At 36.6% G+C, this 19,456-nt stretch overlaps 1 protein-coding gene across 1 annotated transcript in view; it reads left to right on the forward strand.

Moving 5' to 3' along the window:
• The window catches only part of pio (zona pellucida domain-containing protein piopio), a 70,727-nt gene that overhangs the window by 48,265 nt on the left and 3,006 nt on the right, over positions 1–19,456 (forward strand). The window contains exons 5-8 of the mRNA XM_076132039.1: positions 14,056–14,237; positions 16,598–16,676; positions 18,593–18,735; positions 19,264–19,420. Coding sequence (XP_075988154.1) covers positions 14,056–14,237; positions 16,598–16,676; positions 18,593–18,735; positions 19,264–19,420 — 561 coding nt within the window. The remainder of the gene's footprint in view (positions 1–14,055; positions 14,238–16,597; positions 16,677–18,592; positions 18,736–19,263; positions 19,421–19,456) is intronic.

Genomic DNA, 19,456 nt, shown 5'->3' on the forward strand with positions numbered 1-19,456 from the left:
TTGACGACTGTTTGATGACAACTTTTTAAATAAAAGTATTTCTTTTTGAGGACGAAAAACGATTATTGTTTAAAATCAATCAGCCTAGCCTTTCTTCCAACTATGTTGGAGTTGGCTTCCAGTCTCACCGGATGCAGCTGAGTACCAATATTTTATATGGAGCGACTGCCTATCGGACCTCCACAACCCAGTTACCTGTATCAAGCTTCAAACTAGGTAACGACTGTCAAAGATCTTTGAAGATTACTGCCGGGACCCACAATTGAACGTGCCTTCCGAAACACGGAGGAACTCGATATATGATCACTCATCCATGCCTTAAAAAATATTTAGTGAATTTTGTAAATTTTACAGAGCTACTTTCAAAAATGCTAAAACTTTTCTAAAAATTGCAAAATTATAAGATTTCTTTCGCACATAATGACAGAGAGTTAACTAATAATTTCAGGCTTTTAGTTCAAGTAGAGTATCAGCAGTAATCATCGCTAAATGTACATGTATACTGTATTTATAACTTTCTAATTACGTACAGTTAGTATATGACAGGGTAGTCTTGTAATTTCATAGACTTTTCTTGTTAGAAATAATAAGTAGAGTATATAATTGTAGGTTTTCATAATCATTAGAAGAGGCAGTCGCTGCATGTAAAATACTGGTATTCAGTTGCATCCGGTGAGACTGAAAGTCGACTCCAACATAGTTGAAAGAAAGGCTAGACTGATGTAATAATTATTTCTTAAAGTAATAAACGAACCTTTCTTAAACCTTACTTATTTTTAAGAAATATAAAAATGTTCATTGCCTGATTTTATAGTAGTTTAACACCTAAGCGGCTATACATATTTCGATGCAACTTAGCATAATCACAGATAATACTTCAGAGAAGGTCAACAGCTAATTTCAAGAACAAAAAACAAAGCAGAAGTGCTTATTATTAATGAAAAACCACATCGAAATCGATGTAGCAATATCTACAAACATAATCATAAAATATAATTTATCACTTAGCTTCGAATCTATTGTTCTGCTAATACCCTCCTACTAGAACTACCTACACTTTGACCTTTAGTAGTCATTGTCACGAGGTACTGTAGAGTAAGCAAGGTCGACGCGGCTTGGAAATTGATGGGTGGGTGATAAATTACATAATAATGTCCTCCTAGCCGATATACGGCTACGGCGGTCAGTTTCATTGAAACTGGCCATCTGTGCAGGACTTTGTTTACAGTGCCCAAGTGTGTGCACAATACACAGGTACACTCTCTATTCCATCACTCTCATAGTTTGGTGGGACGGATAACCGACACGACCAGTGAGAGGTCAGGCGCAGGACCGACGGCTTTACGTGCTCTCCGAGGCACGGAGGTCTTCGACCTCAACTTCCTAACTCCGGGCAATCTCTAAGAGATTCTTAACAGAAAATCTCAGAAAAGACTTTTTGGCCCGACCCAGGATTCGAACCCGAGCCCTCTCGCAACGCAGTCGCATATACTACCGACCGCGCTACAGAGGCAGTTAAGAGGTGTACGTAGCCAGTTGCACTCACTGGTCGCTGAACGATCTATGGGTTAATCAAATCCTGGTGCGGTAATTCCATAGATGGGTGGTCGCTTCGTGATATTAGGACTGAGAATTTCCTTGCTTCGGAAGACACGTTTAAAATTAGTCCCGGTTGTTGTCAATTATGATAACAGTCGTTATGCCATGTCAAAGGTATTCGGTCGGTTTCCTCGATTGATGAATGAATCATTTGTATGTATGTACACAATACATAACTCACACTAAAATCGAGAGTGAACTTCAAATACTCTAATTACATTAATAGGTACCATTTTTTACCACGTAATGAAACCGAACATCTACCTACATACTACACCTGTACTAAAACGGTTTTTGTTATGTATATTACATACTTACTTATGTAGGCGTTATATAGGTGTCAATTGACTGTCATATGACACAGTGGTAGTATATAATTGACTTTCCGTTTCGGTCTGCGAATCAGCAGAGACAATGAGGTGTCTTTTAAAGACAACGCCCGCACTAAGAATTGCTCTTGTGTCGCGGGGACTTTTACAAACATACAAACAACGACCCAGGCGCCCATAGCCAGTTGCGCTCACCGGTTTGTAAACGATCTGTGGGTTAAGCAACCCTTGGCGTCGTCATTCCATAGATGGGTGACCGCATAGTGGTAATTGAGCTGGGCGTCTCCGTGCTTCGGAGGGCACGTAAAATGTCGGTCACGGCTGTTGTCTACTAAGATAACAGTCGTTAGGCCACGTTTCTTTCACACAGGAGTAAGCTACATACATACTATCACGCCTATTTCCCGTAGGGATACGTAGAGACCATAAAACGCCACTTGATACCAACCTTACTAATTTCATTCGCATCCATACATCTTGTCATACCGGACCAGAAATAAACTAATATAAATCAAAATCAAATCATTTATTAATTTAGGTCAAATACTGACACTTATGATAGTCAATGATACAGAGAGTGAATTTACCGCCAGTTCGGAAGGTAATGGGCCAATGAGAAGAGCTGGCAAGAAAAAAATTGTATAAAAATTAAGCATACATATAATTTGACTAGCTGACCCGCGCAACTTCGCTTGCGTCACATAAGAGAATATTCCCCGTTTTTGTAACGTTTTTTATTGCTACTCCGCTCCTGTAGAGCCTAGCGTGATGATATTTTTACTGGTACTCTGCTCCTTTTGGTCGTAGCGTGATGATATATGTCCTATAGCCCTCGATAAGTGGACTATCTAACTCTGAAAGAATTTTTCAAATCGGACCAGTAGTTCCTGAGATTAGCGCGTTCAAACAAACAAACAAACAATCAATCAAACAAACAAACTCTTCAGCTTTATAATATTAGTATAGATTTCCGCCCCTGTGTATACGGATATATAGACACGGTGTGGTGGGCGCACTCCTTGCTCTTAGTCACATGGTTACGTAACGCATGCCGCGGATATGCGTGACAAGCATGCGTGAGTTAAACATGCGTTCAACCGGGATCAGATTGTAAGATTAGTCATAGATAGGTTAATACATAATATTAGTAAGATATTAATTTTGTTTGTCACGATTTGTCGGTCAATTTGAATGTTTGTAATGAAGAATCTAATAAAATTTTCATCTGTACTTCATTTTCTATTATGTTATTAACAATTATATTATATTATTACTAGCTGACCCGTGCGGCTCCGCTCGCGTGAATTTCGTACTGTTGCTTATTCGTTTGAGCACGCGAATTGCGAAGCACTCGATACACATAAAAATGCTAACAACTCTTTTGTCATCTAATGGTTATATACGAAAGGGACCCGAAGGGCACACAATGTGACACAGGCTCAGGCAGGCCTGATTTCCTGTGGTTACCTTCTTTTCCGCTCTCGTCTGTATCCGTACCAGTTTACAGTGTAAAATATAATACCTTATTATAGACTGACCATTGCTTACCCGTCTGGATTCAGAATATTATAATAGGTACAGACAGACCTATCTGCGCCGGAGCTCTTCACACGCGTAATAATGTTTACTTGCGATGATACGTCCGAAACCGCGTAACCCGTAATTATTTTTTATATATCATCCGTTGTTTATTTTTTAAAACTTACCACGTAGTCTGTTTCATAGCTATACAATTTATTTCCTTAATGCAACCAATTAATTTGGTTATGTGTTTCGAACAACAACGCCATCTGTTAGTTGCGGCGAACAACAAACGAAATTACTCGGTTGCCATCTAGGATATCCCGACTGCACCGGACCCACGTAAACCAACATTTTTGTGTAATATATCATACAACATTTTTTATGTTTAAAAATCTTATAAATGTATAGCATGTTTCAAAGGTATTTTTTTACAATAAAGCCATCAAAACAAATTAATTAGAAAAAACATGCTTTGTTGCGAGCTATAACGCCATCTATTGGTTGGTGCGAACAACAGGTATCGATACGGCAGGCGCCGCGTTAACTTTATGCGAATGTTGTGAAATGGATTGTAACGCCATCTATGGTCTCTATAGGGAAACGCAGGTTCAAACGATTTCTACGTATATTTTTCAATTTTCTAAATTTTTTTGAAATTTTATGCTATAAAAAGTATCCTAGAAACTGCTCCACTACTTAATCTATGCATATACCAAATTTCAGTGCATTCTATCCGGTAGTTTTTACGTGATAGCGTCACATACAGACGGAGGACAGACAGACAGACAGACAGAAAAGAAAATTATAAATTGCAGATTCGGTATCAGTATCCGTTACTAAACATCCCCCATTGGTTTTTTTTAAAATATATTCAATGTACAGAATTGACCTCTCTACAGATTTATTATAAGTATAGATTAACGAAAGTTTGGATGTTTAGATAGATGTCTATTACTCAATCATGCAAAAACTGCCAATCAATTTTCCTGAAACCATAGTGTTGTCGCTTATGTACCAAAACAATGCAATCCTGTGGTTTTCTCTCTATTATAAAAAAAGAAAAAAATCTTGATTTCGAGGCCATTAAGTAAGCTCGTCCACATAACCATTCTGATTTTTTATTTAATGGCCTCACAAATTGCAATAGTCTTTATTTTCCTGTATTAGTAATCTCTCATTCCTTTAAATTCAATGCAAAAAAGGCATGCACGATATTTTACACTTTTGTGACATACTCTTTAAAACATTTTCAAAAAACTTCTTCTATTTGTTTTAAATAGTAAAACAAGCGGTTCTTAGTAAATATTATGTAACGTAGCGTTGTGTGTAGGTCACAGGTATTCAAATATTGAGCTGACATCGATACGTGGCGGTGTTCACTTGTTATCATTCGCTACGACTGTTTGTTACGCTTGCTTAATTGTGTTACTCTTTTAATTACATATAAGGTCGGGGTAATAGTCTTTTCGCATTATAGTATGTATGAACTTGTAATAAAACCTTTTCTCTACACAAAAAAGCTCGATATTTGGGTACCTCACGAGCTCACTGAAAGAAACCTAATGAACCGTGTACTCATTTGTGATTCTTGAAGCCAAAGAGATTTTATTGCAAGTTCATACATACTGTAATGCGAGAAGACTTTTTCCCCGATCTAATATTTGTTTTAAATAATAAAACAAGCGGTTCCGAGTAAATATTATGTAATGAAGCGTTGTGTGTAGGTCACAGGTATTCCAATATTGAGCTGACACCGATACGTGTCGGTGTTCACTCGTTATCATTCGCTACGACTGTTTGAAACGCATGCTTAATTGTGTTACTCTTTTAATAGGGATGTTGACGGGCTAATGACGTCACGGTGTTGTACATTTTGTACTCTAACGTGACGTCATGCGACTTTTCAACTCAATGTATCGCGGTAATAATTAGATTATGCACAAAAATGACAAATACGTGTGTAATTATTTTTCACAATCTACTAGATGAACCAAAAAAACTAAATTAGTCATCATCCCTATTACATAGATACAACCAACTGGCGATGTGTGTATTGTGCTTCTTATGTTACATTGTTTTACAGTTGTTCAGGCACCAGGAAATTAGTTTAAGTGCTTGTAGTGTTCAAGAATGTCAATAATAATCTAATAACCATACTTCTAAGATCGGGATACGGAGGAATCTAAGATTGGTTATAACTTTTAAAAATATATTTCGCCAGCATAGTGATAGACTCATGGCCTAACCCCTCCATAAATCGGGAGGAGACACTTGCCACAGACACAGACAGACCCACAGCAGTGGGACAGTCATACGATAAAACAAAATTCTTGAGTTGTAGATACAAATATTTTAGTATTTTTTAGGTAAAAAGCGTTTGTGCAATTCATTACATAATGGTAATGTTTTTTTAGGATAAATTAATAGGAAAAATACTTTTTTGTATTAATTTAAGTATTGTCAGAAAGATAGAAATTAACTAAAAAAATTAACAACGCCTCGCCTGAAACCAAAAATACGGCATGCTAAAATCAAATCCACAGCTTGCTTGCTTTACTCACCACTATTGACAACACTGCACTTTACCAGTAAACCTCTCTATCATAATCGTGATAAACGGTTAACAATAAAAGCTGTGAGTTCGTGTATTACCTCAGTCATGAAGTCATTTCACCTTGGCATATCACACACATGTTCTATCAATTATTATTTTTATTTACAATCGTTTCCTTGTGCATAAGTTAGTTGTGTGACTAGTTACTTAGTGATGTAATTATATACTCATCTATACATTCAGTATGTAATTTTTTAATGACAGTAGTATGAGGCACCCATAGCTAGTTGCGCTCACCGGTTGGTAAACGATGTGTGGTTTAAGCAAACCCCTGGCGCGGTCATTCCATAGGCTATACTGGGCGTCTCCGTGCTTCGGAGGGCACGTAAAAAGCCGGTCCCGGCTGTTGTCACTTTGACACTAGGTTGACCACTAACCATACGACGAACAAATTACAGTAGTGTGATTCTTTACTACTATCTACTATCGCCAACCGGCTAGCTAGCAAGAAATTCTGTAATTCTGATACTCGAATGTACATACTATACAGAATCGCACTACTGCAGGTGAAACTAGAAGCTGACTCCAACATAGTTAGTAGAAAAGAAGAAAATTATATACACCTCCGAATTTTAAAATTCAGAGTGAGATTACATAATATTTATGTATTTGTATGTATTAACTAATTCTTAAATTTATTTTCATACCTTACTTGTCAAACCTAACTATTAGCATATAATAATATGTGTAAAGCACATAATATACAGTGTACGGAGGTTGTATTCATTAACGCTGACGTGATAAGACCTCGTTAGATTATGTCATGTAGGTTTGTGTTTGTTACACTGTTACTGTATATAAGGATGCGTCACCGGCTAATATAGAATAGCGTTCATAGGATCATTGATGGATAGGCTATAGTACAACAACTTAGCAGAGAGACTTGTATGACTGAGCAAATATGTTATTAAATTAAACTCCATAAAAATAATAGCCTTTCTTCCAACTGTGTTGGATAGGTCGGGGAATCTAAATCTTTTCTCTACACAAAAAAGCTCGATATTTGGGTACTTCACGAGCTCACTGGAAGAAACCTAAGAGATTTTATTGCAAGTTCATACATATACTATAATGTAAAAAGACTTTTTCCCCGACCTAATATGTTATCAAATTAAACTCCATAAAAATCATCAGCCTAACCTATCTTCCAACTATGTTGGACTCGGCTTCCAGTCTCACCGGACTCAGTAGAATATCAGTATTTTACATGAGGTGACTGCCTATCGGACCTCTACAACCCAGTTACCTGGGTTATAACACAATAACTTTCGGTAAGACTGGTTGTCAGACTTTCAAGCTTCTTCGAAAATAACAGCCGGGACCCACAATTTAACCTGCTTTCCAATACACGGAGGAATTCGATATGTATAAGATGGTCACCCATCCACAGAATAACCTCGGGAAGCGTAGCTTAACCTCAGAGATCGATTCGCGTGGCTGTTGCTAACTCCGTAAAAAACACTTTACAAAATCACTTCCTCTACCTTCAAGACATTTTTACCAAAACGTTTATTTCTCATAAAATGTTAGAAGGAAATAATAAAATACCTAACAAGTATACAAAAGGAAGTATATTTTGTTGTTTAATTCAATTTTAACAATAATTTGTTGGTTAGTCACGCCAACACTTCCGCCGTTTAGAATGGCCGGAGACAATGATTGGCTAAATACTTATTACCGCTTAGATTTGTCTATGGAAGTAAATAAGTCATTTTAAAGACACGTTTCGTACTGTGATAAAAGAGGGTCCATTGTTATGTTTTTTATTGGGGTGTTGTGGGTTCGAGTCCCGTGCGAGACAAATAATGTCCAATAAAGGGATTTTAGCATTTGTTTTGTCCATTATTTCGGTGTTTAAAAAAAAAATAAAACAATATGTTATAGTTGTTCAGTGAAAGAATGATTTATTAAAACAAATTGACGACATTTTCTAAGAGGTCATTTTAAAACTCAAAAAAATTACAAATGAATTAGAAATTCGGTGGTCAGTATGACATAGAAAAAATGTTCGTCATGAGAATCGAACCTGAAACATCCTATGCAGTAATATAGCCAACTGCAAACCACTGGGCTAAATTTCGCGTCGTGATAGTCAATTGGTCTATCATAAAATTCATATTTGTCAGTTTGTAGGCGTCAAAAGCCTTCTTACATAGTTATAACATAATATAATTTCGCAAAACAATCCTTATGTGAAATGTCATGTTTTAATGCAATTCTCCTTGTGTGTGTGTTTGAATTAATTATGAAAATGAGCTTTGTTTTCAGACGTTTATATAATAAGACATTATGAGGAAATTAAATTAATAGATGCACTCAGACAGGTTACCCTAATTTAATATATTTAATACTATGCTATTTTTAAACTTAACCTCTGACTATTTGACTGCTAGGCATGAGTCTCATCCAAAGATGTAAGACGATATAGACTTTGGCTATACATCGCTGACCGAGTGAACAACGAGCTTCTTCCGGGAAGCTCAGCTTTCTTAATTTGTCCTGATATTCTTAAAAAAATGCTACTCGTATACAGTACCTATAGCGCGAAATTTTTACTCGAATATGATTACCAATAAATAAGTGGTTCGGTAAACCCTAATCAAATCAAATCTTTTATTGAGTGTGTTGGTGGGTTCGAATCCCACCCGGGACAAATATTTGTGTGATGAGCACGAGTATCTGTTCTGTATTCCTCATACCTATTCTTTTTTTTTGATTATAAGTTTTTGCTGTTACAACGGCAACGGAAATACATAATTTGTAAAAAATTCTAGCTATGACGATTTATGAGACACAGCATGGAGACAGACAGACAGCGGAAGCTTAGTAATAGTAGGGTTTCGTTTTTACCTTTTAGGCACGAAACCCTAAAAATCAGTAGCCTTAATTTCGTAACTTTTCAACTTTTGATGGAATACCAATCAGTCTTAAATACCCCGATACCATAAACCGTATAGTTACACATTCTCGTTTACCTACATAGCCATAACTGCTTGTTAGTTGCCAATCCTGAGTGGTTAAGATGTCTGACCTCGATTCTTTCACGTTATGACATAAGTTGAAAGGCAGACGTAAAAAACAGGTTCTTTTGGCAGCGAGAGGATGTTTGTTTTTGTAATATCACGTATGTTATAATTAAGCTCGTGGCTTAACTAACGATAGCCGCGCGGATCGATCTCTGAGGTTAAGCTACGCTTGCCGAGGTGGTTCTGTGGATGGGTGACCATCTAACACATATCGAATTCCTCCGTGTTTCGGAAGGCACGGTAAATTGTGGGTCCCGGCTGTCATTTTCGAAGAAATTTGACAGTCGTTAACAGTAGTCAGAAGCTTGAAAGTCTGACAACCAGTCTTACCGAAGGGTATCGTGTTAAATCCTAGGTAACTGGGTTGTGGAAGTCAGATAGGCAGTCGCTCCATGTAAAACACTGGTATTCAGCTGCATCCGCTGCATACTGGAAGCCGACTCCAACATAGTTTGGAAAAAGGCTAAGCTGATATACGTATGTTATAATTGAAGGTGTAAGCTGCAGTGTATAAAGTACATACCTTCAGTTCAGTCTCTGTCATCGTATGGTTAGTGGTCAACCTAGTGTCAAAGTTGTTCAAGCCGCCCGAAGGCCTTTGGCGTGGCTTAACGACTGTCATCTTAATTGACAACAGCCGGGACCGACTTTTTACCTGCCCTCCGAAGCACGGAGACGTCCAGTTCAAATACCACTATGCGGTCACCCATCTATGGAATGACCGCGCCAACGTTTGCTTACCCCTCAGATCTCTAGTCTCTGCCTACTTCTATGAGAAGAAGGCATGATTTTATGTATGTACTAGCTGACCCGCGCAACTTCGCTTGCGCCACATAAGAATGTATCTAAATTTTCCCCGTTTTTGTAACATTTTTCGTTGCTACTCCGCTCCTATTAGTCGTAGCGTGATGAAATATTGCCTATAGCCTTCCTCGATAACTGGACTATGTAACACTTAAAGAAATTTTCAAATCGGACCAGTAGTTCCTGAGATTAGCGCGTTCAAACAAACAAACAAACAAACTCTTCAGCTTTATAATATTAGTATAGATTTATAATTCTTTATAACTAAACGCATAATTTAAGTTAGTAACAATTCATATAATGGAGGTTTTTCTTATAAATAGACATATAATTGTTTCGTTAGATGATTGCAAATGGCCGCCTGATAACGACTTACTTGAATGTCAAAACAAATGTGGGAATTTTAAATATTTTGTTATTGTCTTCTTTTATTGTTGACGCGAGTTTTCCGGTATTATAGAGAATAATTATTACTTCGTTTCAACTCAAAACTTGTTGAACAAGTAATATTTTGGTCGTTTTAAACATCTAGTGAATTCGATGACAATAATTATGTTGCAGACATTTTTCATAAAATCTTATATAATAAAATAAATTTAACCCATTAAAATAATATTCACATGTTTGATTCCCATACGGAACAATTATTTGTGCGATCCACAAATAAATTGTTTCGAGTCTGGTTGCACTTTGTATTCGTTGTTTGTATGTTTGTAAAAGTCCCCGCGACACAAGAGCAATTCTTAGTGCGGGAGTTGTCTTTGTCTTTCTACACGTCTTTAATTTGTAAAAAATAATTAAAAAACATTGTCCAGCGAACAAAATTGTGAATCTAAACCATTCTCAGATCCCCTTGAACACACACAAAAAAATTCATCAAAATCGGTCCCGTCGTTTAAGAGAAGTTCAGTGACATACACACTTGCAGAAGAATTATGTATATAAAGATATGTAAAAGTCACCGATCCTCTTAACTAATTACATGAGCAGTACCTTCATACATTCTGAAGGTCGTGTAAAGGTCAGTCTTTCGAATACAACCTGTTTGCACTGATCTTCTGCGCTCAGTCATTTTGTTTTGCAATACTTGGGTCAAGTATTTTTTTGGTAACATCACGAGGTTGGTTAATTGATGGGTGGTTAAAGGTTTTCTGAGTGAATTTTGTAATTTTTTGGATAATTCACATGTGAGTTTTTAAAATAAGGTAGAGCCTTTACTATGGTAACTGGACAATATATCTAGTGAATAACTCTATGTATATTTTTTGACCCATGTTTCACTTTTCGCGTATAAATTGAGTCGAATATCATTAAGGCATTTATTGCAGAGATCTTAGGGCTATTTTTGGGAGAAAATGATGCATAAATATCTTTGATCTCGAGTTTATTAATCCTTAAAAATCCATCGATCTCGATTAAGCAATTTAGCAATAACAGTAGTTACTAAAGTTATATTGGATGATCAGCTCAATTCCCGTTCTTATCATCGTAGTGGTCAACCTATTGTCGGAGTAATTCAAGCCGCCCGATCTCCTCTGACATGACTTAACAACTATTCATTGTCGTAACATCTTAATTAATTCCCGCATAAAGTTATAAATTTCATCTCTAATAAACTACTGAATGAAATCGAAACTTAACATGAGAATCAAGCCTTCTTTAAGACATTGACTGAATAAGGCAGGACGACTCACATGACCGAGATGAGGCAAGATAAAGTCTTGTATGTAGGACGATGATATAATGATGTGTTTAAGGGTCAATAAGGCTTCTCTTTTGGTGATCAGATTGAGTAATATGAGGTCAATTAATGAATGTCTCGATAGTTAAATGGTAGATGAGGCGCCGATAGCCAGTTGCGCTCACCGGTTGGTAAACGATCTGTGGTTTAAGCAAACCTTGGCGCTGTCATTCCATAGATGGGTGTCCGCATAGTGGTATTTGAACTCAGTGGTGAGCACTTTAACCACTACACTATGGTCATCGACTGTAAATGACAGTTATTATATCTATCCATTTAAAAAGTAAAAGTAATTTTTAACTATCAAAAGAAGAAAGTAATGGCTGCCATTTTGTTTTTATCCAATGATTTTATTATCTTACTACCATCAGTTGAAGCTATTGGTCACGCTATTAAACGCTAATAACTGTGTGGTCTTAGACCATATTCAAATATTTTGCAGCTGTTACGTGAATATTTTATTTTCTGTTGGATTTTAAATCGTTTCATGGTAATAATTTAGTTTTTTGGAATTGTAACTTTAATATTTTATATTCTTCGGTCGTTAAACAGTTTTTGTGGTCAGGAACGAGCTTGAGAAGTCTACAAATAAGTATCTTCTAATTTCAGTTATTCTTAGAATAGGTGCAGTTATTTTACCCACTTCTGTCCCACTGCTGGGTGAGGTCTCCGCCCGTAATAAGTGCGAGTTTAGGCCTTGAGTCCACTACGAGTGCCAAGTGCGGGTTGGGGACTTTGCATACCTTCAAGAACTGTTCTAAAGAACTCTCAGGCATGTCTCTTCACCGTTGGGACAAGTGATAATACACTATTACACAAATAACTTTAAATAGTCATAGGTGTGTTGCCAACTTATACCACTCGCATATTTCATTTTCTTGCACTTTTTATCTTTTAAATACGTTTATATTATTTTTTAATACTACAACCAATACTATAGCTCAAGACCATTTTGTAAACTCATAAATTAAAGGTATTGTCGTCAAATTGGTGAAACACAAAATCAAATAACGAAATCGTTATAAAAAGGTCTCTATTTTAAAATGTTCCCTAAACAACCTACATTTCTAACTCATTATTTGACCATAAAAAGGGCTCGCGTTAGGGGTCAACGTCGAACAAACGGTTAAACAATAGGGGGACATGACGTCACATCCTGTTCAACAGACGGCACACGATATTTGGAAGGAAATTGACTCGAACACACTTTATTGTTACTATACGGGATTGTTTGATGTAGCCGTTTTCTGAATAATTGTAGAATATTTTTGAATGTTGAATAGCGGCCCAACATAGTTTGTTTAAGTTTTACTGCTTTGTCAATACCTACATAGCTAAAATTTAGCAAATAAGCTCCTTTGATAGTCTACTGCTCCATAACACGAAAAAGAATTGACACCCCCTTTGCATTTAAATTAAAAACAAATGTTTTTTATTCGTCGTACGCCTGAGCACCCTCTAAGGCATCCCACAAAATGCTCCAGCGATAACTAACTAAGTAGTGGATTTAGGACCTTTTAGCGACGAATAAAGTTCCTTTACAAATATTCCTCTTTTTTAATCATCTGCAGATAAACACAAGACAATGATAGGTAATGGTAATGATTTAACCCGCCAATAGTCGCGCATGGGTCGAAAAGATCCAGAGCATAGCACAGAATTTAAACCATATTTTTTATAATATTATTTATTATTAAAAAATACGGATCAATTATGTAGCTCTGGGTCTTTTTGACCCATGCGCGACTATTGGCGGGTTAATGGAGTCATTTTTTTTAAGTTAATTATATCCCGTTTTATGCTTCGTTTAAAAAATTACCCCTTACATACTTTGTACTGCGTTGCCGTTGTAATTTCAACAACTATTATTCGTTATTTTAAATACAACAGTTTATGGTACAGGCCATGGTCAATGTGGTCTTACCATAGTGTGTGGTCATTCTAGGCACTTAAAATATTGTGTGGTAATATTATGGGGCATTTTAAACAATGGAAATAAGTCACGCGTTGATGTCTTTTACATTAATAAAGCTATGGTGTGTTAAAAATATTTTGATTTTAGATAAATAAATGCTAATGTTGTAATAAGGTAGTTATATTTTCATAATTATCTTTATATTCCTATTATTTTATTATATAGATTGTGTACCCCGATGTATTATTAATTGTCTATTGGTCTCCTAGAATTTCATCACATTTTGCTAAATGTCATAATATTTTTGACTAATTTTAATAAGTTGATGCACTAAATAAACATTAATACCTTTAATTTATAGGAGCGCTAACGATCGGTTTTAATATAATTTTTAACTTTGAAGTTATTATTTATTCTCCCAGATTCTTCGTACAATAAGACTATTAATCGAGACCGCCTAGATACTTTCATTCGTACAACTAACATACTCTTCAACATTTCAGGAGGACGGCACAGTGGAATACTACAATAACATCATAGTACAGCCCCACCTGCGCCTGGTCACCGGCCAGGGTCGAGGGTACCACGTGCGCTGCAGGTACCGCCGCAGGGACCTGACGCACTTCCACCTGTACCGGCCGCGCGCTGACCGACTTACCAACTCACTCTCTGACGATGATAATGAGTGAGTATTTTATTTTTATACTACAAATTCCACTTCGGAGTAGAATTTTCAAAAATCCGATCTTAGTGCTCCTCTACACTTCTTAACCCTTTACCGCATGAGCACAATATGGTATTGCACTTAAGATCTCGAAGTTCTTCTAAATCTAGTGTAACGTAACGAACAAGTTTCAAGTTTCTACGCTGAGCAGTTTCGGCTGTGCGTGGTCCATCAGTCAGTCACTCAGTAACGGAAGAGTGCCATATATCGCCCTAATAATACAATATAGCTGTAACTCAAAATATAGTTTTTGTCAGAATCGACGAATAACTTGTTTATTTCTCCCTATTATGGGCACAAAAAAACAAAACGCTCTTTGTATTTTAAAAATGAAATAGAAGTTATTTTGATAAAAAACAAAAAAAATATGGTATGGTTGTATTTTGATTTACTACACTATTGTACATATTATTAGTGCGATATGTATATTGACTTGTACGAGTTTTGAGAAAACACCTATAAGTGCTTTTTACAATTTCTGGAGAATATAGAAGCCAAATTTCAAGTTCCCAAACCCTTACTTTGGACTATGCGTTGCCTGTCAATCATTCGATCATTCAGTACCTGAAGATATACTTTTATATATTGATCGAATCAATACTAGCTTTTGCCCATGGTTTCGTCGTTCGTTTCGTACAGCCTATGTGTTAGTACATAAGCTACAAGAAAAACGTTTGTTCATACAAATAATATATTATTATGTTGAACATGCGGTATATTTACGATGCACAGTTAAATCTTGAACGGCGACCACCCGCGAGTCTGTTTTATTAGTTTTGCTTTAAGACCAGTTGCATTGTGTACAGATGGTTCATTTTGTATTATTGTAGCCAGTATTTACAATATAAAAAGGACAAGGAATACTTATATTCTTCTGATTATCGTATGGTTAGTGGTCAACCTAGTGTCAAAGTTGTTCAAGCCTGAATGCCTTTGACGTGGTTTAACGACTGTTATCTTAAGGGACAACCACCGGGACCGACCTTTTACGTGCCTTCCAAAGCACGGAGACGCCTATCTCAAATACCACTATGCGGTCACCCATCTATGGAATAACCTATGACTATCGCGTAGGCATCCCTTAAGAAAGGATTTACATAAATTCCACTCTTTAAGGGACAAAATAGGGGCTGAAAGGTTATATAGATTTTCTTAAATTTTCGACCAATTGAACTGAAATTAACATAGATTCGCACATAGGATACTTTTTGCTACGGGAAAACTTTTGACGCGGGCGAAGTCGCGGGCAAAAGCTATAGTTATCTTTAAAATTCCCTGTAAACTTATCATATACGTCATACGTCATCTTTTATATACCAACCACAACTTTAGACCCGTTGTATAACTATAGAACTAGTTGAAGAAATTCGTCTCACTCAAGACATTGTATGGGTAACGGTGGTCACAAACATACTTGCTATACCGTTTGTATTATATACAAGCTGACCCGCGCAACTTCGCTTGCGTCACATAAGAGAAACATAATTTTCCCCGTTTTTGTAACATTTTTCACTGGTACTCTGCTCCTATTGGTCGTAGCGTGATGATATATAGCCTATAACCTTCCTCGATAAATGGGCTATCTAACACTGAAAGAATTTTTCAAATCGGACCAGTAGTTCCTGAAATTAGCGCGTTCAAACAAACAAACAAACTCTTCAGCTTTATAATATTAAGTATAGATGAATACTGTTGAATACAATGAAATATTTGTGGCTATCTATTTGTGTATTTACATAGGCCTAGTTGTAGTTGAAGATATTTGTAATTGTCTCACAATATAATTGGTTGTAGTAGACTATAATGCTGGCAGTGCGTTTGAAAACATTAAATATGTATATAATTTAAAGTAAACTAAAACCACTTAACTTAACAGTAGTATTATTTGTAAAGTTCGTACCAAGTGGCGTCTTTTGGTCTCTGACTATTCCAAGTAAGAAAGAGGCGTGGTTTGTTGTATGAACGTAAATGTTTAGGTACAGTTAAGAAATAAAATTGCTGAATACTTTTATTAATCTATGGGTTTATAAACCTTTCTTTTATTTTCTCAAAATATATTCTACTGGTGCGATTCTCTCTTGCGATCGACTTGCAAAAACTACTTAATAGTTTCGTGGATAGTATCTTTGATATGGCTGAATTCTTTTTCATCTCAAACAATTTGTTTAGAGCAAATTATTTGAGCTTAGATTACCTAGCTTTACATAAGATCAAAGTTTAATAATCAATTTAAAACACATAAAATTTAATTCCGTTTAGATTTTATATTATCATTAAAATAAAATAAAATTTGCAAAGGAGATTTTTCTTGTTATTTTCAGTGACGAATTCGACGAAGACTCAGGCCTGCTTCCTTCCGTGTCGATGAAAATATACAAAGGGGACCCTGAAGAAAAACAAGTAAGTCATATCTCAAATTGTTGATAAGATAGATGGACCATTATTGTCCCACTGCTGGGCGCGGGTCTCCCTCCGGAATGAAACTTTCCCACGACAATCGTTGAAGAGTGTGCATCCCTTCAAAAACTGTTTTAAATAACTCTCAGCAAGGTCTTATCACAATGTCGGTCATTCTTACGGTAACACTTGTTATATTTGTTAAGAAATTTAATCGTCAAAATTAGTGATAATATAGTATACTAGCTCACCCCCGCAACTTCGCTTGCGTCACATAAGAGAGAATGCGTCATAATTCTCCCCGTTTTTGTAACATTTCTCGTTGCTACTCCGCTCCTACTGGTCGTAGCGTAATGATATATAGTTTATATAGCCTTCCTCGATAAATAGGCTATCTAACACTGAAAGAATTTATCAAATCGGATCGGTAGTTCCTGAGATTAGCGCGTTCAAACAAACAAACAAACAAACTCTTCAGCTTTAAAATATTAGTATAGATTCATAACCAAAACATACATAACTTTAAAAGTCATTAATGTGTTGCCTCAGTTGCCTGAACCCTCTATTATCGACGTAGGGGACAAATGCTTCAACTGTTGCTTAACTTTTATAACTGATTTTCTTTTATCTATACTAATATTATAAAGCTGAAGAGTTTGTTTGTTTGTTTGTTTGTTTGTTTGTTTGAACGCGCTAATCTCAGAAACTACTGGTCCGATTTGAAAAATTCTTTCAGTGTTAGATAGCCTATTTATCGAGGAAGGCTATAGGCTATATAACATCACGCTACGGTCATTAGGAGCGGTGTAGCAACGAAAAATGTTACGAAAACGGGGAAAATTTTGACCCATTCTCTTCAGTGACGCAAGCGAAGTTGCGCGGGTCAGCTAGTAAAGAATAAGCGTTTAATTACAAGGTACATATAAAAATGAAACAATTATGGATCTGTCCTTTTATAGAATTGAGTTGAGAACGAGTTGGTGTAATGATGTCATACAAAACAGAATGTTGTATCATAAATAATTAATGCAATTATTGCTTCTGGTTATAATTGTACTGGCTTTTTGTATTATTAAGCTGGAAAAGGAAAAAAGATACATTCTTGTAGTTATTTTCTTTCATTGTGTGATCCACAGATAGTTATTTTATTTCAAGTTGCCATATAAAACAGTTTGGTACGACAAGAGCTAGGGTTAATAAAACAAGGCTTGTAAAAAAGATTTTGGTCACGCAACGGCCCGTTTTCTAGGCTTCTACAATCAGTTCGGGAGTGCTTTATAAATAATGGTCAATTGCAAGACATAACAGTCTAAACCCTAGGGGACTGTAGCCTAGCAATTCGGAGCGGATTAGACTGCTATATAATATAAAGTACTAGCTGACCCGCGCAACTTCGATTGCGACCAATAAGAGAGAATGGGTGAAATTTTTTTCCCGTTTTTGTAACATTTTTTACTGGTACTCTGCTCCTTTTGGTCGTAGCATGATGATATATATAGCCTATGTCCTTTCTCGGGTATCAAAGTATCCCCATACCAAATTTCATGCAAATTGGTTCAGTAGTTTAGGCGTGATTGAGTAGCAGACAGACAGACAGACACAGTTACTTTCGCATTTATAATATTAGTATGGATATAGTACAGTTAAAATTATTGTAACAGGTGTAAGACCGTATCGACTAGCGTACCGTGAGGGTGATCTTATAGATTATCAATTATCAGTGGTTAGAAATGAGTTACTTATATAAAAATATACATATAATTAGATAGATTGTTAACTTAAACAATTTTGGAATATATCAAGTCCTAAAAAGAGACTAGTGGGTTAATTGTTAAAAAAAAACTTGCGGATAGCAGCTGCAAAGGTAACTTTGTAAAAATTATATTGTTAATCAACAAATTTTGTATGTATGTTTGCAGGTGGCGTCCAACGTCCGTATCGGCGACACCTTAAGCCTGGTGGTGTCTCTGGAGAAGCAGCGTCAGTTCGGTCTGCTGGTCTCCGAGTGTTCCGTGAGAGACGGCCTCGGCTGGGCCGAGCAGAGCCTGATCGCTGACGATGGGTAAGAGCAAAACATGATTAGCAGTTTTTAACCCTAGGAAGATAATAAATAAAATAATAAATAAATTTAACCCATTTATGTCCCACTAAACCAACAACAACAACCAACACGACGTTTCACCGGGAAACGTAGTGTTGGCAGGCCCCCCACAAGATGGACCGACGACCTGGTAAGGGTTGCCGGAGTCCGATGGATGAGGGCGGCCCAGGACCGGTCCTATTGGCGCTCGATGGGGGAGGCCTTTGTCCAGCAGTGGACGATTCCCGGCTGAGATGATGATGATGATGATGATGATGATGATGATGATGATGTCCTACTACTGGGCAAGGGTGTACTATGTCAGTCAGTCGGTCGGTAACCTATGAGTTTTATATAATAACATTTCAGCCCGATCTATCCAGTGGTTTTGGCTGTGCGTTGATAGATCACTATGTCAGTCATTCAGTTTGAGTTTTATATAATAAAAATTATACTCTTTAGATATTGATATGTTATCCAAACACTACAAAATTTGTTTCCCTTTCCCAGGTGCCCGTTAGACGGTGAAATAATGGGCATGTTCCAGTACTCAAGCGACAAACAGATGGCGCGCGTGTCGTTCCCCGCGCACAAGTTCCCCTACACCGCCAGTGTGTACTACACCTGTGAGGTCAAACTGTGCGATCTGAACCATCCTACTGATTGTGTGAGTATTATATGATTAATTAAGGTAAAAATATAT

This window comes from Anticarsia gemmatalis, chromosome 27 (genome assembly GCF_050436995.1).
Source record: "Anticarsia gemmatalis isolate Benzon Research Colony breed Stoneville strain chromosome 27, ilAntGemm2 primary, whole genome shotgun sequence".
Lineage (NCBI taxonomy): Eukaryota > Metazoa > Arthropoda > Insecta > Lepidoptera > Erebidae > Anticarsia > Anticarsia gemmatalis.